The 26,456-nt window shown below is 40.2% G+C and overlaps 1 protein-coding gene across 5 annotated transcripts in view; it reads right to left on the bottom strand.

The window, feature by feature from the left end:
- mef2ca (myocyte enhancer factor 2ca) overlaps positions 1–18,313 on the bottom strand; it is a 32,695-nt gene extending 14,382 nt beyond the window's left edge. For 3 of the 5 annotated variants that reach the window (XM_063477838.1, XM_063477836.1, XM_063477841.1), the window contains exons 1-3: positions 17,832–18,197; positions 5,492–5,660; positions 3,205–3,408 (exon numbers count right to left, since the gene is read on the bottom strand). In XM_063477838.1, coding sequence (XP_063333908.1) covers positions 3,205–3,408; positions 5,492–5,545 — 258 coding nt within the window. In that variant the 5' untranslated portion in view covers positions 5,546–5,660; positions 17,832–18,197. The other 2 variants (XM_063477837.1, XM_063477839.1) reach the window with 2 other exon arrangements.
- Positions 18,314–26,456: the final 8,143 nt, after the last annotated feature.

A 26,456-nucleotide genomic window follows, 5' to 3' on the forward strand; every position in this document is an offset into this window, starting at 1 on the left:
ATCAGAACACGGCACAGATCCACAGTTTAACACACACACACACATGCACAAACACACACAGCGGGCTAAAGCAAAAGAAGGTTAACAGAGTAAAAGTGAGGAATGCAGACTTATAAATAGCAGCAATGTTCCCAGGCTAAATGAACACAAAACAATAAGCTGATAGTTATCTGGCCAGTAGCCTGTACACACACAAACAGGCACATGAGAACAAAAAAAGATAACCAAAACAAAGGAGCCTCTCTTCTACTAAATTCCTGCCTGCCAGATATTTCATTGGCGGTCTTTTCACATCTATGTGGACATACTATCATCTAGAACTTACACTTCATTCCCCATCCAGCTCAGTTTTTCCAGTACTCCTGCATAAATAAGCGTTTCGCTCATAGGGAGTGATGTGATTGTTGGGTTTTTCTCTGTTTTCTTCGTATCGTTGTAGGGTTTTGACCTTACAATATAAAGCGCCTTGAGGTAACTGTTGTTGTCATTTGGTGCTATATAAATAAAATTGAACTAAAAAAATCCTCTTGGTCTTTATAGATACTCTGCACTTAATGATAGCTGTGGGTGAATGTTTTTTACATAACTCACACATTTGAATACTAGTCCTTTGTTTGTGCTGTTGGTCCCTTTTTGGGCATTTTTTAAAGGATTAGGACACAAAAGACATGGTTTACTGTGTGGTATAGACTGACCAAGAAGTCTGGGTTAAGTTCATTTCTACACTTCCTGGCATGTTAGCTTATGAACCTGGCAAAAATGATCAGTCCTATGCCAAAAAAGGTAAATAAATAATTAAAATCAACCCTGAGACAGACCTAAACATCCCAAGCCTTCATATTGAACAGTCAAAAATGCAATAGATGATGTTATGGTGGTCAAGTCTAGTCTTTAATATCTATAATTTATACCATGACATAGAGTTACATGAAAAATAGTCTCCACAGGACATTCAACTGCTTCCTTACTCAATCTTACTGCTTCCACAGGCATTAAGAGAGAAGCCAGCAGCCAGGTGCTGCTAATCAAATTCACTTGATTAACTGATCATCAGTGAGTGTGTCCACCTCCAGAAAAGCTGAACTTTTGCCAGTTTGCTGCACTGAAGCATTCAGATGTGTGCTAACACAATATCACGATCTTCACAGGAGTGAAGCTCATTCACCCCAGGCTCACACAGTACAATGATCAGAGAAAGCTTGCAGTCAGTGAGTGGAGCACGAACTCTTCGATAAACCAAATAATCAAATGTGAGGCCATTTGTATGACAGCTAAAGTGAGAGCTTTCTTCTCAGACTGCATGCCTGAGCATGCAGCCACAGCTCAGGGTGTATGGTAGTTCACCATAACACTGTATCATAATACATTTAAAAAAGTTTTTTTGGTTTTTTTTTTTGTTAAAGGTCCATCTTTCATAGATTATGGGGTACAAATTTACAGTTGTGCTCAAAGGTTTCCATCCACTCATCATGGGCTTTTTCCAGACTGGAATGAATTTGCAGCATCCATCTAAGTGTGTGTGCAGATAAGGTGCTTAGGTATTGAGAAAAGCACTTGTGTCACTGGGCGAGGCTTCAAGTAAAAAGTGCTTTGAGTGCTCAGTTAAAGTCTCAGTCCATTTCATTTGGCAAAACAAATTAACAATGGCACCCTTACATACAGAGCTGGAATTAAAATGAGTCCGGAGAAGAAAAACTTCACTGGCTTTATCAAAATGATCCACTCATTCATCACTCCTTTCCACTACAATTTTACGAAGGTTAGGAAACTAACAAAAACGTCATGGCTAGGCAAAAGAAAAAGTGTCCACACACACAGGAAAAGAAAGCTGGACAGTAGCGAGGGAGGATAAGTTGTACAGAGGTTACAGTGGCAGCGACAGCAGTGAGCAGTAAATAACGCTGCTGTTCAAACTGTGTCTTTACAGCACAGAGATGAAGGGACTGCAGGTATAGATTATAGTAATGAGCTAAACAGGATTGTAGTAGATTACAGAGGATTACATAGTGCGTAAAGCTGGCTCTGATGGGGTTGCCCGAAAGGTCATGTGGTCGGCAATGTGGGGGAAAAGCTCAGGTGATGCATGCATACGGTGTGTCCATGTGCAGGCAGAGAGCAGAGAACGGCATCAACACAGTCCTCTGCCTTCTCGTCTCAACAGGATAGTCCTGCTTATGAGAACAAACCTTGGATGTTTATATTTAATTGTCTGAGTCATTTTCCTCATCATTTCCTAAACATAATCTGTTGTTTAGCATTATGTCACATGTTTCATTCAGAACTGCCTGGATTCTGACATCTTACAGCTTAGATTTGACCTTGGTGTCATGGTGTGCTTAGCAAGTGTCCAAAACGTGTGGGTGCGTGTTTCCACAGAGTGTGTGTTTGCATGTGTCTGCAGAGGCAGTTGCTATTGTGCTCTTTTCCTAATACTATGACAATTAAAATTAGGCAGAACAAGGTTCAGTCCAGCACAAACTTTAGTACTGTGTGTTGCTGAAATGCTATACAGTGTGTCACACACACATTTGCACAGTGAGGTCAGATCCTCAAAGCATCATAGTTCCGATTAATAAACTATACAGAAAGAGTTTTAGCTACACAACACTGGCTGTGAGGGCATAAGCTCCACCCACCAGTTGTTCAAAACTGCTCTTTAACTTGCTGGGCCCACGTCCTCATTTTAGGTTTGACAGCGTTTTAGTAGATAAAGGCGAATGGCTTAAACATGAATTGAGCTGCGGTTTGGGGAAGGCCTCGAAGGGGACTGGCGGTGGCTCCTGGGCCTTGAAGATCCCCACGTACTAAATAAAAGTAAAAAAGTTAAAGAACTGAAAAGGGGAGGGACGGTGGGGCACGTAAACGAGAACGAATAGCTTGTAGAACTGGGGGAACATAAATAGATGAGAACCAGAAGGAGGTGTTTGGAGGCGTGGTCCCGCTCCTGAAATTCTGATACTTCAGCTCCAATTATGAGGGGCAGCTAGTTGGGAGAAAGTAGTCTTGTGTGACCGGGTGTCCACATCAAATAGAATAAGTAAGAATAGTATAAAAAAGATTAATGGATGGTTTCTCAGAATTCTTTTTGCTCAATCAGGAAACTGAAAAGACCAAAGTCAACAGCTTATACATGTTCAACGTGTGTGTGTGTGTGTGTGTGTGTGTGTGTGTGTGTGTGTGTGTGTGTGTGTGTTTTTTACTTACATCAACAATGTCGGAGTTGGTCCTGCTCTCGTGTGGCTCATTGTATTCGGTGTATTTCAGCAGAACTTTGTCCATGTCTGTGCTGGCATACTGAAACAGCTTGTTGGTGCTGTTGAAGATGATCAGTGCAATCTCACAGTCGCACAACACACTGAGCTCATAAGCTTTCTTCATTAGGCCAAATTTACGCTTAGTGAAAGTCACCTGGAAGAAAGGAAGGTAAAAGGAGAACCGTGAAATGTCTAGTTATTAATGAGTCCATCTACCATTTTGCAAATCGTCACCCTATTGCATATTATATATGACTTATATGGTCATATATTTGGATAAGTATGGAAACATGAAAATACAAGATTTAGGTATGCAACAGAATCATCTTCATCAATTTTGGAAAGCCATAAAGGTTGTGAACAGGTGTAAACTGCTGTTGAGATATTGCATGTGGCCCTGACAAAATAACAGAACATCTGAAGTACAGTGTGCCACCAGAAGAATCTCAGTATGAAAGCATAGGCTATAGAATAAAAGCATTTAAGATAAAGGCATAATGTTTTTATCCTTCCTAACTCCATGCTAACTATTGGTGTCAGCAGTCAAAGACGAAACTGATAAAATATCCACCTTAAACAATTACAGGTTTCTGTGGCTAGGTTACTGTCAAAGGTATTACAACAAATTCTTTTACATTGTCTTCAAAAACACATAACAACTACCAATAATCTTGCTCGGTCAACAGGATAGACAAGTGAAGGCCTAATGTTTATGATAAGTAACGTTATTGCCTTTCACACTGTGTTGATAAATGTATGTTCCAGTGATTTGATGCTGAAAATATGGTTAAAATCAGAGTCAGAGAGGGGCAGAGAAGACAGGAATAAAGCATAGAAAAGTAAAAAATAAATAAATAAATATCAGGACAACAAGATGATCTCAACAACTTGGTAGCTTGGGTGGAGGTGAGTTGCAAACCAGCTTGCATTTGCACTACAAAGAGAACAAGTGTGTCAGGTCAGCAATCGCTGGTGCTTGCTGCTATTTTCCACACATGTCAGCCATCATAAACTGAGCCACTGACATAAAAAAGGAAATGTTATTTTTTTCAGTATGAATAATTGTCATCAAAATGACTAAGTACACATACTTTTACTGTGTTCACACCACAAGTCTGCACACAAAGAGGCACTGGTATACCTGGGTACAGACCAGGGAAGGACTAGGAGGTCAGTTCTGCCCTGTCAGGGGGGTCAGGAAGCACATGTGCCTGCATTTCCTGTCATAACAGGAAGAAAGGAACCACTCCCCCAGAAAAGATGTGTGTGTGTGTGCGTTTGCGCCTGTGTGTGTCAGTGCACCTATTTACAATCAGTCGTTATAACCCAGTTGTTATTTTGCCATTAGTTAGATGGTGCTGGCACATTTTGAAATGATTCTCACACACAATCACACAGTCGTGTTTGTGGGCGTCACATGACATGGTTTTGCTAGCTTGTCTGTATTAAGCGTTCTTGGTTTGTGTTGTACTTGAGTGAAAGCAGGTGAAAGAAACAGAGCGTGAACATGTATATACAGCAGCGTTTCATGTGTTCACCTAAACACAGACATCCCTCTGCACAGGGTTCTTGCTCAGAGTAATCATGACTAAATGTTTCATTGCATGTCACAGAAGCTCCTTTCTTAATGAGGCCATCAATTTGTATAATTCCTCTTTCTGCTGTATGATCTTTTTATTTGATTTGATCCAATCCTTTAATTTTTGATTTTTACTTAAGTGCAGCAGCTTTTCCTTTGTGAATTATTAAGGTTATTTTTTATTTTAAACAATGCGCAGGACCTTTGGAAACTGACATGAAAACACTTCAGTTCGAGTTGTGAAGTTTTCAAGTGGAGCTAAAAATGTACCCTTAATGAACTTGTTCTATAAATACACTGTGATGAGAATAAACAGGGGAAAGACTGAGGGGGAATCACAGGAAGAAGATGAGTCCTAAGTTCAGTCAGAGGCTGAGCCAGAAAAACTGTTTGGTAAATATAAAAAAAAAACTTTAAAGGAGATGTTTTATACTCATTTCCAGCTCAATTCAATTCAAATAATCCTTCTTCAGCTTATACTTGGCCCGGTGCAGCTCCTTAGTTTATCCTTTACCTGCAACAAGGCACCATGGAGGCTGAGTGGTTAATTGAATTGAATTTAAACTTGCGGAAAGTGTACCGCATAAGATTCTGTTCTTTCATATCTCAGTGACTAAAATTATAAAATAAGTGCTTGTCAGAGTCTTACATGACTTACATGTCTGTTCCGTTCATCCATAATCCGTGCTATCTGGATCTTCTTTCGCCCCATCTTTTTATCGTTGACTTTACTTCTTTTTCAGAACTGTCGTATTTTCAGGTTTCTTCGATTTACTTCCAAGTCCCCACACTTTTTCACTTCTCACTTTCGAACTGTTGTGTGGTTCCTGCAGCACACAAACAGCAATAAACAAATCGAGATTAACAAAACTTATGTATACTTATATTGGACCTACAAAATTCACTGTCTGTAAGTCGTGTTGATGATCAAAACTCAGAACTGTTTTTGTTTTACAAATGGGATTTTACACACATACACACACACACACAAAGAAATGTGTGTGTCTGTGTGGTTTTCTACATTTCAACCCACTCCCAATTAACCAAAACAGACTCCAACAGGAACATGTATGAACACATACATGCATAATTGAAATAATTACCAAAAAATAAATTGTGAGTGGGTATCCTCTCACGCTACAGTGCACAGTTTAACTGCCATGCATGCGTGGACAGGCAGCACATTGTTTGTTTGCATGTCACCGCTGTTGTATCCCCCAGACACACCCATAAACCCAGCTTCCTCAAGGGGTTTACTGTACACTCAGGAGGAAGTGAAACAACTGAGCATGTCAGAATGCAAATGATAAAGACGGAGGAGTCTGGCTCTGTCATACAGTATGTAAAAAAACATCTACATTTGAAAAACCACAGTCGCAGACTGGAATTAGGTACATCTCAACCGCTCACCAGAAAACTTCCTCTTTGGGTGGAGCTGAGTCGGACAAGAGAGCGGGAAACACCACAACCCAGCTCCAACTACAGTCTTTACCCTCAGACTGGTGTCTTTGAAAATCAGTCCCAAGCAGAGCTTAAAAAAGGACAATTCACTGATGAAAATTACAATTTGAAAGAGTGATAACACAAGTAGAACTTACATAACTAACAGTTATTCAATAAATTGTGTTTTTTTGTACCGTCTTTAATCTAGCCTTCAAAATCTTGATGAGCAAAGGACAGAACTGAATGAGAAACAACCCACACTCAAATAGCAGCAACTAGTTAAAAAGAACTTCAACTAGGACCATGTACAAAACCAACACTATGTTGTATTTGGTAAGACTTGAAACTATCAACTAAGACCATAAACTGATCAGGCAAAGGCTGACTGCGGTCACAGATCCGGTAAGTGATTTCAGTACAACTGAATTTCACTTGCTTTGGCAACATGAGGAGCTAACCTCTGAGGGTACCCACTGTTACCACGAGGAGTTAGTTGCAAGTAGGAATCTAGCCATTATTCTGGTAAGAAAAAACAAAGGAAATAAGGAAGTGAAACTGGTGATGTTAAGAGTGTGCAGCATCGATATATAAAACATTAATGAAGCAGGTTTTCAGTGGTGGTACATCAGAGAAAACCCACACAGCGGACATTGCAAACTCTACACACACAAAACCATACTCTCCTGCTTACTCTAAGCTCAATGGTATAATATCTAAGGCAGTTTTCATTTCCCTGCACATGCATTTTTACTGCCTTATCTTGTGACTAACAGTTAACACAAAAATCAGGTACAGGACATCATCATATGTCATTTCTTCGAAATAACCGCAAGATGTTTTTGTTGTTAACATACAATATTAATCCAATTATTTTCCTGAAAATCATCTTAAGCTAACAGTGAGCAAAAGCATCTTCTGACTTTTTGTGATTGTTTCTGTAATTGCACAAAATGTAATGCAAGTTACATACCAGTGCCTCTAATGCAGCTGAAAGGGGGCTATTTTTTTGTTTTAAATGACCCATGCAAAGATCTAATTCTCTGAAAAAAGGCACAGACTTTAAAATGACCTGTTCTTTCACAACTATGTGTAAAGACAGACTGCATGGATAGGTGCTTGATTTTAGACACCTGTTGCAAATCGACTGAAAACACATGAACTCAAAGAGGGATCCAATACTTTTGACCATGCAGTGAGTGTGTGGGAAGAATCACAGTGAGCAGTATGTGGTTTTGTGTTACTAAAGCTCACATTTAAGAGAAAAGAGCCCCCTGTCCTCTTGGTGCAGAATGTGACAATTTTTAGTAGCAGCATGAATCTAAGCAAAGGGTTTGTTAATAACTTGTGTTGCACAGAGCATGAAGCAGGATGTGAGCTAAACACGGGACATAGAAAATGTATGTTTAATATAAAAGCAAGAGTACCAGTTAATGCAGTGTGTGTGTGTGTGTGTGAGAGAGAGAGTAAGAGAGACTGCGCATGCCATGTGACCTGTGTCACACTCCTGAAGTGGCGCTTAAGAGCACGCTGAATTAACTGGATGTTCACACATGCAGGAACAGACGCCCACAAACAACACACACGGCAGGTTTTCTTGGCAGCTTCTCTGCCGTCATCATCATCGCAGCACTGCGAGGACAGAAGAGGTGTGACTGTTAAGGTGGTGTCAGCCTTTGGGCACGCAGGATGAAACGAACAATAAAATAAGGATTCATGCCGATGTAAGCGATGACGAAGGTGTGTGCTCTCTGAACAAAAGCTAGAATGACTTTGCTGTACAGTGTACTTCTTCTTTTGCCTCATCTCTTAATAACCATCATCATCATTATTTAAAAGGTATGAAGGTTACCATGGAACTAAAGTGGCCCAAATATACATATACATACATACATATATAAATATCCCATCCAACTACCGGCCAATAACCTGCCTCAGTACCACGTGGAAGCTCCTTTTAGGCGTTATAGCAGCTAAGATGAAAAGGCACATGGTTGGGCACAGAAAGGAATTAGCAAGAATACCACAGGAGCGAAACACCAGCTACTGGTAGACCGAGCAGTCAGCCGAGACTGCAAGACTAGGCTGACCAACCTCTGCACCGCCTGGATTGATTACAAGAAGGCCTATTACTCACCTGGATCCTGGTATGCCTAGAAATGTATGGGGGATGTGGCATACAACACTAGATGCCAACTTCAAGCCCATAGCACAAGTCACCATCAAGTGCGGGATCTACAAAGGTTTGCCAAGCTGTGCTGCCAAGAGTGAACGAGACATCGATTCATTGCTACACACACCACCAGGATATACAGCAATGACATCGGAATGTTGTTTGCACTACCAGAAGGCAACATTGCAGATATAGAGGACAGCTACAAGTACCTGGGGATCCCACGGGCAAATGGGAACCATGAAGAGGCCGCTAGGAAAGCTGCAACCACCAAGTACCTGCAGAGGGTCAGGCAAGTACTGAGAAGACAGCTGAATGCTAAGAACAAGATCCGGGCTATCAACACCTACGGCCTGCCCGCGATCAGGTACCCTGCTGGAATAATAAACTGGTCAAAGTAGGAGATAGAAGACACTGACATCAAGGCAAGGAAGCTCCTAACCATGCATCGAGGGTTTCACCCTAAGTCCAGCACCCTGAGGCTGTACGCTAAGTGGAGGGAAGGAGGCCAGGGACTAGTGAGTGTCAGCACCACAGTCCAGGATGAGACTGTGCATTTTTAGTAAATACCTCAGGCAGCAAGAGGAGGAACCATCATGGAAGGACAGGCCCCTGCACGGTACATACCACTTGCAGATAGAGAAAGTGGGTGACATCCCAAAGTCCTACCAGTGACTGGACTGAAAGACAGCACACAGACATAAATCATGGTAGCACAGGAACATGCTCTGAGTACAACATCCATAGAGGCTGGGGTGTGTCACAACAGGCAAGACCCCAGGTGCAGGCTGTGTAAAGATACCCCTGACACAATCCAGCACATAACAGCAGGGTGCAAGATGCTAGCAGGCAGGACATACATGAAATGCCATAACCAAGTCGTCAGCATTGTATACAGAAACATCTGGAAGTTATGAGGTCAAAATGGAACACCCCGCCTAGGGTGGTTGAAAATTACTGAGCTACGATACTGTGGGACTTCCAGATACAAACAGACCAACAAAATGGTGGTGGCTAACCAACTGAATATAGTAGTGGTAGACAAGCAGAGGAAGATGGCCGTAGTGATAGACGTAGAGATACCGAATGACGGCATCTTCTGAACAAGGAACATTTGAAGCTGAAGAAGTACCAAGGGCTCAGAGAAGAGCTCAAGAAGATGTGGAGGGAGAAGGTAACAGTGGTCCCAGTGGTCATCGGAGCACTAGGTGCAGTGACTCCCAAGCTAGGCGAGTGGCTCCAGCAGATCCCGGGAACAACATCCAAGAGCTCTGTCCAGAAGAGCGCAGTCCTAGGAACAGCTAAAATGCTGCGCAGGACCCTCCCAGGTATCTGGTAGAGGATCTGAGCTTGAGAGATAGACCGCCCGCAGGGGCGAGAGGTGAGTATACGTCAATGGACACTGTACTGGTGACTATTTTTCAGCTTAACCAATCTAAAAATAAAAACAGAAGGTTCTGAACCTTAATTACCTATGAAAACTACTTCTCATTTCAGCCCTGGTGTTCACATCTCTGCTTGTTTTCATGTTACACAATCTAAAGAACAAAGATTGACTGCACTCTGAGAAGATCCATCCAAATAATAATTACTACCAAAACACTCTTGTATAATGTGTTAGTTCACTGCCATGTCACAAATAACACATAAATAATCCATAAAACAACAACCAACCACTCAATGTGACCACTGAGAATTCAGTAAAAGATTTTGTATAAAATAAGGCTGTTGGCAACAGGAGAGAAAGGCAGCATTACTTTAAATGATTAAAGCTGAAACTGCAGTTCTGACTTTAGTGGTTTGTTCATGTTGATCACGACGCTTCTGCACTCGTCATGTGCTTCAAAACCCCTCAGTGGTTCATACTGTGTGCCTGAGTTATAAAAGCAAGAACAATGAGTAAGAAGACATTTTTCAGTGTTCTGTGTTTGCAGCAGATGTCCGCCACTCCCTCAGCCATACTCTGCCAGAGGTCTTCCTGTTAAAAGGGACTTTGCCCTCACCCAGTGTTTGATCATAAGGTATCACCTAATCTCATGGGGTTCACTTTTAAATAAATGCCAAAGTTTAACTTTTTTCATGGTAAATTGACTGATTCTTATATACTGTACACATTTTCTGCTCTCAAGAAGCACTCAAAGCACTTTATACAGCATACCTCATTCACCCATTCATACAAGCACTTTTTTCTATCTAACATTCACACACATTCACACTCCAATGCATGCATCTGAGAGCAACTTGGGGTTAGTATCTTGCCCAAGTCTGGCATGCAGACTGAAGCAGCCAGGGATCAAGCCACCAATTTTCCGATTAGTAGATGACCAGTTCTACCTCATGAGCTACAGCCACACAGAAAAGGCTTCTTCCTTTGTAGACAGAGAAGCAAACAAACTTTTCCGCCTCAGTTCTCACTTATACAATGGAGGAAAAACTTACATTGTGTAATTTTTTACCATTACTGTCTACTTTTTTTTTGTTGTGACAAAAACAAACTGACAGCTCATAGAATATAATAGAATAGAATTCAACTTTATTGTCATTGCACATGTCACAAGTACAAGGCAACGAAATGCAGTTTGCATCCATCCAGAAGTGCTTTAGCCATAATATAGATATATTACAAAATATATATTAGCAATAATATAGGTATATAGATATATTACAGAAGTGGGTCTGTTATAGATATGAGGGTACAAAAATGGGTCTATTATGGGTATGTTACAATGTACACGGTATGAAGGTATGTTAAGAATATGCTATAACTATAAATATGTAGAGGCTGTAGTGGGTGTACAGGCTATGTACAGGATATAAATATAAAGCTATACAGAAATATGCAAGTTATAAACAGTTGTAAACAGTTGTAGAATTATAATTATCGTATTGTACAGAATGATTGTTCATGACATGAAGCCCCATAGTTGTTGATGGTATTGCCACAACAAATGACCAAAATTAAGCAGTTATTTTACAGTATCAAAATCATCCGCAGCAAGTAGCAGCATGCCGACTAAAGAGCATTACATGAATATCTAGTGTGTGAGTCATCCTGCCTGTGAGCCTTCCTCATTTTAGGACATTACAAGGAACAACATGGTTTAAATTTAGGGCCTCACAGGCGAGCACAGTCAGCATATTGTAGGGAATTTTAGGCCAAATGGAGATGTAAGCTGGTGAAGGAAGATTGCGTAAAACAATAAAAATCAGTATGTGGGCACTTGTCTGCCAGTGATTTAACGCAGAGTTTGATCTTTTCTTGGATGACGGCAAATCTACACCCAGCTCACCCTCCACACGCCCACATGCACGAACCTCCCAGGTATTTTTAGACTCGTTTTAAAACAGGATTCCAAAAATACAAGAATGAACTTTTTACCCTGAACAACAATACGGCTGGTTTCTGGTTCGCAGACAGAGGAACAACTGTTAAACAAAGGAAAAGATGAAAATCAGCCGTCTCACGCAGCCCTCAGCTGCTCCCTCGGCAATTATTTTCCTACACACCAAACCTCACAGACAGAGTGTGGCTGTGTGTATGTGATTGCCTATGTGCTGTACATTTTTTCTGTGTGTGTGTCTTGCTACATAGGAACGGCTAATGGCTGACATGTGGCAATGCCCTTGTATTTCTTGGCAGGACACCGCATGTCTCTATATAGAGACATAGAGCCAGAGAGGGTGGGGGTGGGTGGAGACTGCGGGTGTGAGGGGTCTGACAGATACAGGATGTGGATGGTCAACTCTGAATGGTCCCATGTGATCACTGCCTTCAGTGAGTCTAATGTTGAGTGTTTTTAGATCAACCTGGAAGTGAATCATTTGAAAAGCAGCAGCAGACAGTTGCTATAGAGTGAGCAGAACTAAGGCTGCTGGAATCAACATGCAATGAATCAAATGTGTCATGTGAGAAGACTGCATGAGTGTTATTTCTGCTAATACCACCTGCTGTGATCAGTCTTCTCTCAGTAACAGGCAGTGATGGGAATAACGGCGTTACAAGTAACGGCGTTATTACTTGTAACGGCGTTACAAGTAACGGCGTTATTAACGGCGTCATTTTCTTCAGTAACGAGTAATCTAACTAATTACTATTTCTATCTTTACAACGCCATTACCGTTACTAACAAGAAAATGCGGTACGGTCGCGCTACTATTTTTCAACAAACAGACGGTTGAAGCTGTGTTCAGCTTACCGCATCTTATATCAGTTGCACGGAAGTAGCCGTAAGTAATCTGGGCGCTACAGCTTTAAGCAGCTGCGCGCACTCCCGCAGGTGGCAATCACTTTTGGCACAACACCTGGAGCTAGGGGGCAAAACATCGCATGAGTGCTGCTGTTTGACTGAGGAAGAATAAAGTAGTCGTGGTAAGCCAATCACATGACCACTTCAAGATGACAAAATTGTGTTGATAGGCCACGTAAAACCAGAGTCATGATAAACAATACATACGCGGCGTTTTTTCCTCAATAGTTTCGTCACGTTTACTGTCTAAGGACAGCGCTAGCAAGCACTCTCTGCTTATGACCAAAAAACAAGAAACAAAACAAAACAAAAAACAGCCCGTTCATGTTGGTGGAAAAATGCACCATGTCGACCAATCAAAAAATGATATGGCAACATGACATTTGGTTGTTTAGGAAGAGGGGGAAGTTTTAGGAGTGACGGCGAGAGAGCGAGAGAGAGAGTTTTGAGATGTGAGAGATTTGTGACGTTTAGCGTGTTTGGAGTGTGTAGTTAATGTGTTGTCTTGTGTAGTTAGTGTGTAGTGTTGTGGATAGTTTTGTGCTGTGTGTCAGAACAATGAAGCGACTGCTGAATGAAAACATTCAGCAGTCGCTGAGTCAGCAGCCAGGTGTATCAGGCTGCTGACAGCAGCAGCCTGATACACCTGCTGCTGTCAGACCTGCAGGTATCAGGCTGTGATGTTCTCCTTTATAGTGGACAGAAATGATTTTTTTGGAGTGGCACAAATAATTTGTGTGACATCTTATTGAATGCAGAACAGCTGATGGTTATGTAAATAGTTTGAAATGGTTATTAAAAAAAAGGGTAAAAGGTAAATGGGTGCAAATAACTTTGTTGTTTGCAAAACTCGTGCATATGATTTTAAAATTTATATTTATATTTGCATTTAAAGTTATGAAATATGATTCAATAAACATGTTTGTGGTTGTTAGAGTAAAAAATATAACTTTTTCTACTCGGATTTTATGTTTTTTGTCTGATTTTAGATCAACTGTGTTAATACAGTATGTCAAAATGAAAACATAACTGTAAATTCAGACACTTGAGGTTGTGCTGAAAAGAATGATACCAAACAAGGCAAAGTAAATAGTTTTTAAAGGTGAAATGTAGAGGTCAAATCAAAAGTAGTTAAAATGGCCAATTATAACCTGGACCCCATGGTTAAACATTTTTTTAAAGTAACGCAATAGTTACCTTTCAAGTAATTAATTACTTTTAGAATCTTGTAACTCAGTTACTAACTCAGTTACTTTTTTGAAGAAGTAACTAGTAACTATAATTAATTACTTTTTCAAAGTAACTTGCCCAACACTGGTAACAGGTACTGCAGTTCTCTGGATTTGTCCATGTTTTACTAAATGGGTATCAACAAAAGTCACAAAATGTGATTTTCCGCTACAAGCCACAAAGCTTGAAATTAGCTGTAAGCATAGAAAATATTTAATCTCACATCCAGATGGGAATTCTCTGATATTTCTTGACTGCAAACAGTTTTCTCAGCGTTTTCGCAGCAAACAAACTCCATTTAAGCTACAGTAGAGACACAACAAACAGCAGGCAGACTTAACGACTAGCTGGTGGACACAGTGAGGCATAAGACAGCAGTAAATCATGCTGGAAATCTGACTCCATCCCAGGCATCCCAGTTCACAAGAATCACCAGACATCAGGAACAGGAGCAAGTCACACCTGATGAGTTCCAGTTCCAGAACTGGTTCTGAATGTGTGGACTCGCTCCTGCTAGCAACACTCCTCAAAGTAGAGAGAAACAACTGTTTAGAACTCTGATAAATTGTTCCTAACAGGTTGATTACCTGTGAAGGTGATGACCAAAAAAAGAGCTAAAAGACAGTGAACACAACTCCAAATAGAGCATCAGTTTACTCAGCTTATCGAGACACTGCTTGTTAAGAAACTTTTATGATTTTTGTTATGAGGCAATATTGTCTGAAAGTTATTGTAGAAGATAACACTGGCAACTTAACTGATTTAGTACAAATATACTGTTGCTAAGTTGACAGACCCAGTGATAACACATTGTAATGGTGGTGCAAAGATCAACAAGTATTTATGGTTGTGTAGCCATGTGATAATCATTAAATATCTCAGTAACACACAGCACACAGTAGTTTTTTTTAAATGGTGTGCACTCAAAAGACATTTTTGGAGCAAAAGAACCCATTTAATGAACTCTCACTTGATTTCTCCCTGCTGGATTTCAATCTTAATTGAAGTTCTGGATTTTAATGACCATAAAAACGTGATAACTTGGATACTATTATGATGATTTTTTTTTTTTTTTTTTTGTATTTTGTTCTATAAAGCACCCATTTTGTCTTTGACAACGCTTTCTTTATAGGGTGCAGTTTTACACTGAGGTTTGGTAACCTGATCTTCTTTGGAGATGACCTCTTTGGGGGATTTATCCTGGAAGAACCAGGATATAAATGCAAATTCAGAGAGAATGTTTAACCCCCAAAAGATAAAAAATGTTACTTTAGTGTTTTTTACAGCATTTCTGAGCTCACACTTTAAAAAAACCTACAATCAAGTTTAGCTGTTTTGTGTTTGCACTTTGACAAAAACACATCGAGCTACAGAAGAAATGGATGTCTCATCACTCTTAGAGGACCTACTGCTAATAAACAGAACTCGCTGAGAAAAGTCCAGGGCATTTTATTTTGAAAGCCTACTTTCCGTAAACCAGCTGGCTCCACCCAGCTCTGTCTCACAGAAACACTGATAGGGGAACTACTATTGTACACTTAAACATCCAGGCTGTTCTGTCCAGCGGTGGCATTAAGAAATAATTTCAGACCTCGGGCGTTTTGATACCTCTGTACAATACTTTGTTCAATTTTCTACCTACTGTGGAAGTGGACATTAAAAAAATGTTGGAAGACTTTTACTGTTAGCAAATTTGAACTTTGGGAGGAAAGCAACCTCATGAGTACTGCACACAGCAGGCTAACAGCTGGTGTGTGGTGTGGGAGAGCTGTGCAATGCTTCAAAAGTGCAAAAAGCATATTGGTTATGTTTGGGTGCCTGATACGAGGCAGAGCAATATGATAGCAAAGTTTAAAGTCTCTCATAAACTTTTACCAACAAATAAGTATGCAAGGCTAAACTACTGATTAAAGTTCCTTTTAAGGCTTCAGATATAGACATGTGTAACCTGATCTAATACATGTGGTTTGGTTAGGGACATCCCTCTATAAGCAGCAGATGAGTCACTTTGTGGCACAGACACTAAAACACATGCTCAGCATAAGGGAATGACATCATGCAGACATTTGCAGCATCTTTAAAGGGTTTAACATTTATCTGTGCAAAGCTATGATGAACTGGAGTGCAAGTAAATGTCTGTTTCAGAAACACACAACACAAAATTCTAACATTTTATTTAAGAAAGTACTATTTAGTCTTTTGGGCCACTTAGTGGCTCTATAGTGTAGTGGTTTACACATTCGCCTAACAAGCAAAAGATCCCCAGTTCTTTCGGTTGCTGGAAGACACAAATCTCTTTAGGTTTGCATCTTTAAAAAAATCTTTCAGATTCTTTTTTAACATTTTTAACCCCATTACCTTGTCTCTTTAACACAGAAACATCCATTATGTCAGATGGGGTGAATAAAAGTTTATGCTGAAAATGGAATTAAAATGAAAAGTGAAACAGTAACTTGGTTTCCTTTAGAAGTTACTAAACTTTACCTGGCTGACAGCGTTTCTCAAAATTGGTCAAAAGTTTTAGAACACCTCATTTTTCCAGCTTTTTATTATGCAGTTAATGTCTCATTGCACTCTGAAATGAAAGCATAGTACAAATAAGCAATTGGAGTTAAAAAAGAAGTCATGGAATCAATTTATGGACCAAAATGTATTCAAAACTTTTGACTCTTTAAAGTAGCCACTTTTGGCAGGTATAACAGCTGAATACACCCGTGGCTTTCTTTCTACAATGGAAATCAAATATTTATGGGACCATATCTGTTGCAGAAGGTCCCATAAATGTGTGGCACTTGTAGGTTGCTTTGCTTTCACTCTTATGTCCAGTTCATTTCCAAACCAGCTTGATGGGGTTTTGCTGGCCCGAGACCATCACAATTACTCCTCCATGTTTGACAGTTGATGCCACACACTGTAGAACCATGCTTTTGCCTACTGGACGGCATACAAAGATGCTGTGTGATGAACTAAAGATTTGAAATTTTGATTCATCAGTCCATAATACCTTCTTCCAGTCTCCAGTAGACCAATGGCGGTACCATTTCAAGCTATTCATTGGACTTGAACGACTTGAACTGCAATAAATAACTGAAAAAAATGGGGTGTTCTAAAACTTTTGACCAGTAGTGTATATATTTCAACACTTCGTATTATTTTATTTAGTTTAGTCAGTTACTGTTCTTACTTTCTTAGAGCAACTCTGACCACATCATTTCCTCAGGGATTAATAAAGAATTCTGATTCTGAATCTCAGAATACTACATAGATATAATGGGGAACACATCAGGCTCGTGTATGGCTGCGTGCCCTATTATAAATGTATATTATTAGCTGGGACTACATCTTCATTTAGGTTTGACAGTGTTTCTAGTAGAATTTAAGTAACAAAAACTCTCACTGTGGGGGACACCCTGTGACCACCTCTGTACATGCCCCCTGGGTGCATGCTGTATGTAAACTTAAGTTTTGTCTCCTATAATCTCACCAATGTAATTCTAAAAGTTGCTATGAGCAAAAAAAAATAATTATATATGACGCCTGCTTTCCAAATTTAAGTATTATTACTTTTTAAATTTTCAGTGATTATACAGTCATTTTTTTTACACAACAACTTTAGATCCTGAACTGGTGAACGAGATCACCTGAGAAGATACAGTACCGGAGACATTTTGGCTTAAAATATAACTTCAACTATTATTTATTTATCAAGATTCTTGTGATATTGGCTACAGCTTGTTAGTTTCTGGGTTACACAGCTTCAGCCTTTAATAGTGGTCACTTACAACAAACCTGCCTCATCAGGAATTCATCACGTCCAGATAAGCACCTCGATAAGCAGGCGGATGAATAAGTACAGTGGTTTCCATCAGCTGCAAACTTTCTCCAAGCACTCACTCCAGCTGTCTTACCTGCGCTGCTGCAGCACAGCGGAAACATTCCTGAGGCGGAGCGGCGACGGTACAGGAAAGGTCCCGAGTGACTCCACCAGTCTGAACCGGAGGGCAAGTCGAGTACCGATCCGAAATCTAAACTACGCGATAGTACGACCAAGCCGAACAAAATAAAGACAATTAAATTAAGTTAGCAGGGAGCCGACACCGGAATACAAGTTGTCCGGAAACCGGCGAGCCTCCTCTGACTGTGGAATCCGATGTGCAGACAGAAAAGGATAACCCGCTGCTGTTTGCTTCCTCTTGTTTATTTGTCAAATGCCGTGTCAAGCCAGCATCGCGCGCGCACACACACAAAGCGCAGAGGTACTGTGAGGTGAAGCAGCTTACCTCCACGCTCACTCCCGCATGTCTAATTATTTGTGACTTCCCTCCGTCCAGCGGTTCACTCCATCGGTGAGTCTCCTCCTAGAGCACGCGCTTCTGACTGTCAACGAGCACCTGGACGTCAGGAGGCGGCATCGTCACGCGGGCACACACAAACACATACACACACACACAGAGGCAGAAACACAAAAATGAAATAAACGAAACTTGCGAGGGAAAACAACGAGATATATTGGTTAAATAAAAATAAATGTGTAACTAGACAATCTAGACTGAAGAGACACAGTCTAGATTGTTTCTTAATTATTTCCATTTGAATTCATACTTTCAACAGGTCTACAAACATGAGAACACACTGTTTACTCTTGTTCAGGCTCACTACTGTCTCTCAGTGGAAACTACTGAAAAGTGCACCAATTCTCTGTAAATGGTACTCATGATGAGTGGTTGTTGATTAGTGGTCATGACAATTTACATATTAATAATTAGGAAATTGGCCTCATAGCCCATTGTTCGTTAGTGGTGCTAGTTTCAGTCATTATGTAAATGGGCTGTTTATAATGTTGGGGAAACCTGCAGTCATTTGAGAATGAAGAAGTCAGTGAGTGATAAAAGATTTCTCCCACTGAAAATGCTACGTCGAGATGAACAGAATCAACTTTTGGGGATTTCCTTGCCTGGGTGATTGAGCATGCAACAAGACAACTAAGTTAAGAATTTGAACTGTCGAAGACATAATATAATTTACACCTGTTAATTAGGCTTCACTTTTTTGGTGATAGTTTCTGTTTTGTTTTCTTCACTTTCTGTCATAATTTATTCATTTCTCAAGTGTTTTTTACGTGTTCACACTCATTTTCAGTGGAAGCTATAAATGTATGTTTGACAGCTACAAAGCTGACCTCGACTATAATTTTTCAGTGTTCCAGTGGAGACTACTGGAGTAGCTTTGCATCTAATAGGTCCCCTCACAAATGCTGACCGGATGACAAGTCAAAACATTTTACTGGGAAATCCCTTTGTGGAAATTTGTGTATTCCCCTTTTCATAATGTTAGTTCCATTTTTTAGGCCAGACAATGTATGGAGAAAGTAAGTGGAAGACTTCTCAGAAATTAAGTCTATTTTATTTCAATGAAAGTACAGAAGAAGTGTCCATTATATTTTTTAATATTTTATCTGTTATATTTTTAGATCTTTATTCCTGATGGCAACAATTTAATGCCATCATATGCTGACATATGTGGCATATGTTGGTTATGTTTGCTTTGTACATATCACTAGGTAGCTGTTGCTGTGCAGTGTATAAATTTTAAAAAGTCAAAAGTGTTAAAAATGTTGTAAGTCTTGGATAAATGCAGCATGTACAATATCACATATAATTATAAGATTATTTTTTATTTTTTTTAATGAAAACAGCTGGTCACAAACACTACTACAAGACACATGGCTTCTTCTACTTGGTTTAGTTGGATTTCACCATAAACAGATACATAATAGAGTGATGGTTTTATCTGCTTTAATTGTCATCAGCTTTCCTATTTTATCTGACAGGCAGCATAAACAGCTTTGGTGACACTTTCATCTGCCTGTCATTGGTCTATATATTAGCTGTTAACCACAGCACATCATTCCACAATTTTCATTTATAAAACTTTATTTCTCTTGTGCATTACTCCCAATTTCTTATACTGTTTACATTTTCTTATTATTAGTTTTTCAGTCAGCTGTAGAGCCAAACTTGTGTGCAAGGCACTATATGAATAAAGTTTGATTGACAGATGATTTATTATGCATGTATGCATTAATGTATCCAGCTCATACTGTGAACAAATTTGAGATTTGAAGGGAGAGGAGGACGTTATAGAAGAAGGAATCACATGTTGCCCAATTTGACTTAAAAAACTGGAAAAAATTTGGTGTTCTAAAACTTTTGACTGGTAGTGTGTGTGTGCGTGCATGTGTGTGTGTACACACACCATGGTGTTAGTAAAAGATTTAAATTATTGTAGGGTCTTTACCTTGTGATATAAAGCGCCTTGAGGTGAGTGTTGTTGTGATTTGGTGCTATATATACACATAAATAAATAAGTACATTAAATAAAATAAATAATATTACTCATCCTTAATTTCTCCTTAACACTTTTTATACTATTATTCCTTTATGTTCAGTATTATCTGCAAAACTTTTCTTTTAAGTATCTTTATTTTGCCTTCATTTATATGAAGTGAATTTTTAAATGTATGTCAGTACTTAAATTTCAGCAACTTTCACTTATTTGGAATTTTTTGTCGTACACGTTAATTTAAATAACAATATATACAGTTTACACATTTCTGATCTATATAACAAGCACATACAAAAGCAGATACAGTTCAAAAACACACTGTGCAATTCACTCCGTGAGCAGTAAGCACATACATACCAGCACTGAACCCCAGCCCATCAAACATCCTGAACAAAGAGCAATATTTAAAGCTGTGCTAATCAATATTTTTGTATTAACACTGAATCAAATGAGCCTCACTTGAATGACAAACACAATGAGAATGATCATCGGTTTGGTTTAATAGAGCTCATCTATATATACTGTATGTCAGCACAAGTCTCTAATAAAGACAAGACAAAACAAAAATCCCACAATGAGGCCTTTTTTCTATATTTTTGTCCACCAGAGAGCACTGAGGAGCTTATGTTATTAACTGTGGTATGGTCTAGTTGATAACTGAATAAAAAAGATTTCATGACATAATTTAACATAAAATTATGCATAAAAAAACTGTTAAGTGATTGTCAGATGAAACACTGGCAGTGGTCATTACAATCAAAATAAATATTTTCCACATATACAAAAATTTAATTTATAAAACATTGCTCTAGTAATAATTAAAGAGGAAATAGTATATAAAATAAGAAAAATTAGCATGTCTACTACCTTAACATGAAAATACTTCCACCTGTGAAAATACATACACAATTTCTATATTAGTTTATTTTCATTACATAACTTTTTGAAACAGACCGTTTTGTGCTTTAATGAGATACTTTAAAAAAAAAAAGTGGGTCATTTAGCAACTAAAGCATTTTTTTCAGGAGTGGATAGACATCAACAAAAAAAAGACATAAAGAAGAAAGTGACTTAAGATCAGTGTCAGTGTTGCTCCATATCTCATGGATATTTGTATTTTGCATGTTTACAGCTTGTTTCTGCTGCCACCAAGTGGTCAAAAGTCTACCACTTCCACCTCAACTTTACTTATTGTCTTCAAAGTTAATATTTGTTTCCCGTGTAATAACAACGCTTTATCACCTTCTAAACAAGAGTGTTCTAGTTTAATCCAGTCCTTCCATTTGTTCATTACTAACAGACATATTTCTCTCGCTAACTCACCAGTGCTTTTGGTTCAGTCTTCACCTGGAAGGTTCCCCAGCAGCTCCAGCTGTGGGTTTGCTCAGTCAATCCCTTGTATCAAACAAGAAAGGATTCTTTTTATAAAAGAAAAAACAGAACTCAAATACGAGAAGAGATTTTAAGCCAGACCAGCTGGCTTAGAAGAAGGGGTACCCAGAACTGGGCAGTGTTTGGATCTGAGCTCTCTCTCTGCACTGAGCAGCAGATAGCCCACACACTCAAACACCGCCCACTCCATTCCACCACTACACACAGTTGTACACACGCACACACACACACACACACACACACACACACACACACACACACACACACACACACACACACACACACCCAGTGACCCCCTATGTCCGAGCCAGCTGAGTGTATGTATGTGAAGGAGCAGGCTCACCTGTTGTTATCACTCATGGTATATTTAGATTTGAGTCGTCACAGATGCTACCACTGTGTGTGTGTGTGTGTGTGTGTGTGTGTGTGTGTGCTACAGAGACAGAAATGTGTTGCTGACACTCAGAAGCCTACATGGGCCGTGGTGTAAGAGCCCTGGATTACTTCCCATAGACCATCGGCTCTACACATTACAGAGAGATAGAGAGAGTGATCAAACCTGTGAGCACGTCGTAGATATCAGCACTCCAAGCATCTGCAGCAGAGGATTAGCTCAGCTGTCCACTCCTGTCACTTCTGAGCAGAAGGAGGAAAGGGGACAAGCGTGTTCGGTTGAATTCCTTAGTCTATGAAACCATCAGACAAGGGTGCAGGCTGAGTGTCTGAAAACCCCAAAGACAACAGCCCTACTTGTTTCTAGACCGGAGACAACTATTCCAAAGCAGATTCACTGAAATTTTAGATGGAAATTAGAGCTATCACAAAATCATAAATTCACTACTTGGTTCCATTACATTTAAAAACAACCACTGGTGATAAGAATTTTAATACTATAATATCAACCAAAATATTATATGTACTTCTATTTTTCAACAGCCTGTCACACATACAATGTTAAACAGGCTGAATGATAACAATAGTGGTGACTAACATCATGGCAAGAACTCAGGGTTTGAGCTACACATTAGCATATACAACACTGGCCTAAATATTGTTTGGTACTACCATTAACATTAATAACTTTGTGATTGCTTTTGTATTGAGTTAATGACTGCAATTTCATCAAACAATGCGGTTTCTCTTTCTTATGTTCTCATGAGCCTGGAGTTCTGTCCGGTCAACTTTGCTGCGTTTGTTGAGTGTGAGCATAACATTTAAACATATATACTTGAACATTCACCAGGGTGCTTATGTTGTCTCTGATATCCTTAATAAACACTAATGACCCAGGGATCTTGAAAGTCACACATCCCCATGCGTCACGTTGCCTCTCGGTGTTTTACATGTGCTGTAATGTCTCATCAGAATCAGAATACTTTATTAATCCCTAAGAAAATTATGTGAATACAGTTCCTCTAAGACAATAAGAACAGTAACAGACTGAACTAAATTAAAAAATAAAATATATATCCAATACATGTACAACATATAAAAAAAGTAGAAAAGGGTACAATATAAAGCGCCTTGAGGCAACTGTTGTTGTGATTTGGCGCTGTATAAAATTAAATTGAATTGAATGGTAAGTGGCCTGTATTTGTATAGCGCTTTACTACCCTACCCTAAGGACCCCAAAGCGCTTTACACTACATCCAGTCATCCACCCATTCACACACTGGTGATGGCAAGCTACATTGTAGCCACAGCTGCCCTGGGGCGCACTGACAGAGGCAAGGATGCCGGACACTGGCGCCACCGGGCCCTCTGACCACCACCAGTAGGCAACGGGTGAAGTGTCTTGCCCAAAGACACAACAACAGAGACTGTCGGAGCCGGGGCTCGAACCGGCAACCTTCCGATTACAAGCCGAACTGCCAACTCTTGAGCCACGATCGCCCTTTACTTTAGAGGATGTGCAAAAGGGTGTAACTATTGCAGTGTGTACTGTACAACATCATGCAGTTGAACAGGGAAATCAGTCGAGACTGAACATGCTCCTGTGACTGGCCAGCAGGTGAGTGGGTGAGAGGTATTCTCCAGCATTGTTTTTATCTTGGACAACATCCACCTCTCTGACACCATATTAAGGGTGTCCAACTCTATCCCCACAACGTTACTGGCCCTGTGGATCAGTTTATTGAGTCTGTTGGCATCTGCGACCCTCAACCTGCTGCCCCAGCATGCAGCGGCATAGAGGACGGAACTGGCCACAAGAGACTCATAGAAAATCCTGAGCATTTTCCGACAGGTGTTAGAAGACCTCAACCATCACAAAAAAAAAAAAAGATTCTATTCTAAAAAGGGCAAAAAACAAAAAAAAAAAACAAAACAAAACACAATTCTGTTGTACATGTACAGTGATAATAAAGGGCTATTCTATTCTATTCTATTCTATTCTAAAATAGAGAGAGCCTAGTTTATTGTCAGTGTGTACTCAAGGTATTGATAGTCCTCCACATCAACCTCTTGGATTAAAACAGGGGTCACAGGTTTCCTGGTCCATCTAAAGTCCACAATCAATTCTTTGATCTTTGTCATGTCGAGCTGCAGATGATTCAGCTCACACCACGTGATAAAGCAGTTAACCACAATCAAGGACTCTGTCTCATCACCTTCACTGATGCATCCAACCAGTGCAGAATCATCAGAAAACTTCTGAAGATGGCAGGTCTGTGCAGTGGCTAAAATCTGTGGTGTAGAGCAGCGGTCCTCAAGCCCCGGGCCACGGACCGGTACCAGTCCGTGAGTCGTTTGGTACTGGGCCGCGAGAGTTGAGGCTTGGGTATGAAATGTATGTTTTTCAGAGGTTTTATTGGTTTTTATCGTTATTTTTTTATCATTTTTATCGTTAACTCGGTTTCCCTGGGTCTTTTCCTGTATGTTATGAATAAATCTTCTGTTTTTTTGGTACAGGTACTGGTTTTATTTTGTTGTATTTATCAATGACACCTTAAAGGCTGGTCCGTGAAAATACTGTCAGACATAAACCGGTCCGTGGCGCAAAAAGGTTGGGGAGCGCTAGAGGGTGAAGAGGAAAAGGGACAGGATGATCTCTGTGTTGCTGATCACCTTATCAGACACAGAATGCTGAATATGCACATATTGTGGTCTTGCTGTCAGGTAATCAAAAATCCAGGATACAATAGAGACATTCACCTGCATCGCTGTCAGCTTATCCGCCAGGAGGGTCAGCCCGATGGTATTGAAATGTTGAAAAACATGACCTTCACCGTGCTCACCGGCTGGTCCGGATGGGTGTAGACACAATTGAGCAGGTAGATGATGGTGTCCTGAGCTCCGAGGCAGGGCTGGTAAGCAAACCGAAGGGGATCCTGATGTGACCTGACTATAGGTCAGAGCTGGTCAAGGATAAGTCCTTCCAGGGTTTTCATGACGTGGGAAGTCACTGCCAAAGGTCTGTAATCCTGGAGCCACTGGGACATGGTATCAGGAATGACTCAGACTCATCATGAACAGTTTATGAAAGACTCCACAAAGCTGGGTGGCACAGGCCTTCAGTGGTAAATGGTAAATGGCCTGTATTTGTATAGTGCTTTACTAGTCCCTAAGGACCCCAAAGCGCTTTACACATCCAGTCATCCACCCATTCACACACACATTCACACACTGGTGATAGCAAGCTACATTGTAGCCACAGCCACCCTGGGGCGCACTGACAGACCTTAAGGACATGGGGACTCACCTCTTTTGTTCCAGCAGACTTGCCTGAGTGGAATCTTCTCATTTGTCTCTAAACTTGGTCATGAATGAAAGTAAAAGGTGGGGAAGGAGTGTCAGGACTTTCACAGGAGGCTATGGTGCAATGTGGAGAGAGAGTGGTGTGGCTGTGGATTGCAGGCTGACTACAGGTAAGGCTGTAGGGGTAAGGCTGCCTCCTCTTTATTGCCCTCTCTGAAGGCCCCATTCTTGTCATTCAGGAGTGATTTGCTGTCCTTAGTCACCCACGGCTTGTTATTTGGGTAACAATGGACAGTCCGAGCTGGGAAAATGGAGTCGATGTAGAAGGTATGTACTCAGTGATACACTCAGTAAGCCCATTAATGTCCTTAAGGTGAGGTTCACAGCGTGTCTCCCAGTCTGCAACCTCAAAACAGCTCTGCTGTTTTACTAAGGTCTCCTCTGACCACCTCCTAATACTCCTAGTGGTCACAGGCTCCCTCCCCACATAGCAGGGTACACCACCGATTATTAACAAGAACAGCAAGCCCCCCAACCAGTAAAAAGAAAAATGCGCTTACATTAAAACAAACATATGCAAAGAAAAGAACAAGAATGAACAAAGAACAAGCAAAAACAGAAGAGGTTAGCTTACTATGAAGAGAACAGATGTGTACAGATAATCCTAAAAATGTTATTACTAGAGGCAAGTTTTATTTTTAACTTTTTTATGTGCTTTATTGCAAAATATGCGCCACTGTAATAGAAAAGTCACTCCATCACTTTACCAAATTCTAATAAAAATGATCAAATGTATGGAAACTACAATGTTGTTAGGAGGAATTTGGTTTTTTCTTTCAGTGCCATTGAGGGTCCACAGCAGTGTGGCTGGGTGAAGCTGGGATGTTGAGAGATGAAGTTACCGTGAAATCCATGAGCGTGTGAAAACGAATCCATCTTCACCCAGCTGCCAAGCATAGTCCACAATCCACTGCATGTGTCAAGACATTCCCTCTTCATGTCTGTGTCTGCGTTTTCCTCCAGCTCCTCCATCAGCATTAACCATTTCTTTTATCTTATACAACACAATTTATGAAATACTTTATTGCAAAGAATTGCTG

This window comes from Pelmatolapia mariae, linkage group LG7, assembly GCF_036321145.2.
Source record: "Pelmatolapia mariae isolate MD_Pm_ZW linkage group LG7, Pm_UMD_F_2, whole genome shotgun sequence".
Lineage (NCBI taxonomy): Eukaryota > Metazoa > Chordata > Actinopteri > Cichliformes > Cichlidae > Pelmatolapia > Pelmatolapia mariae.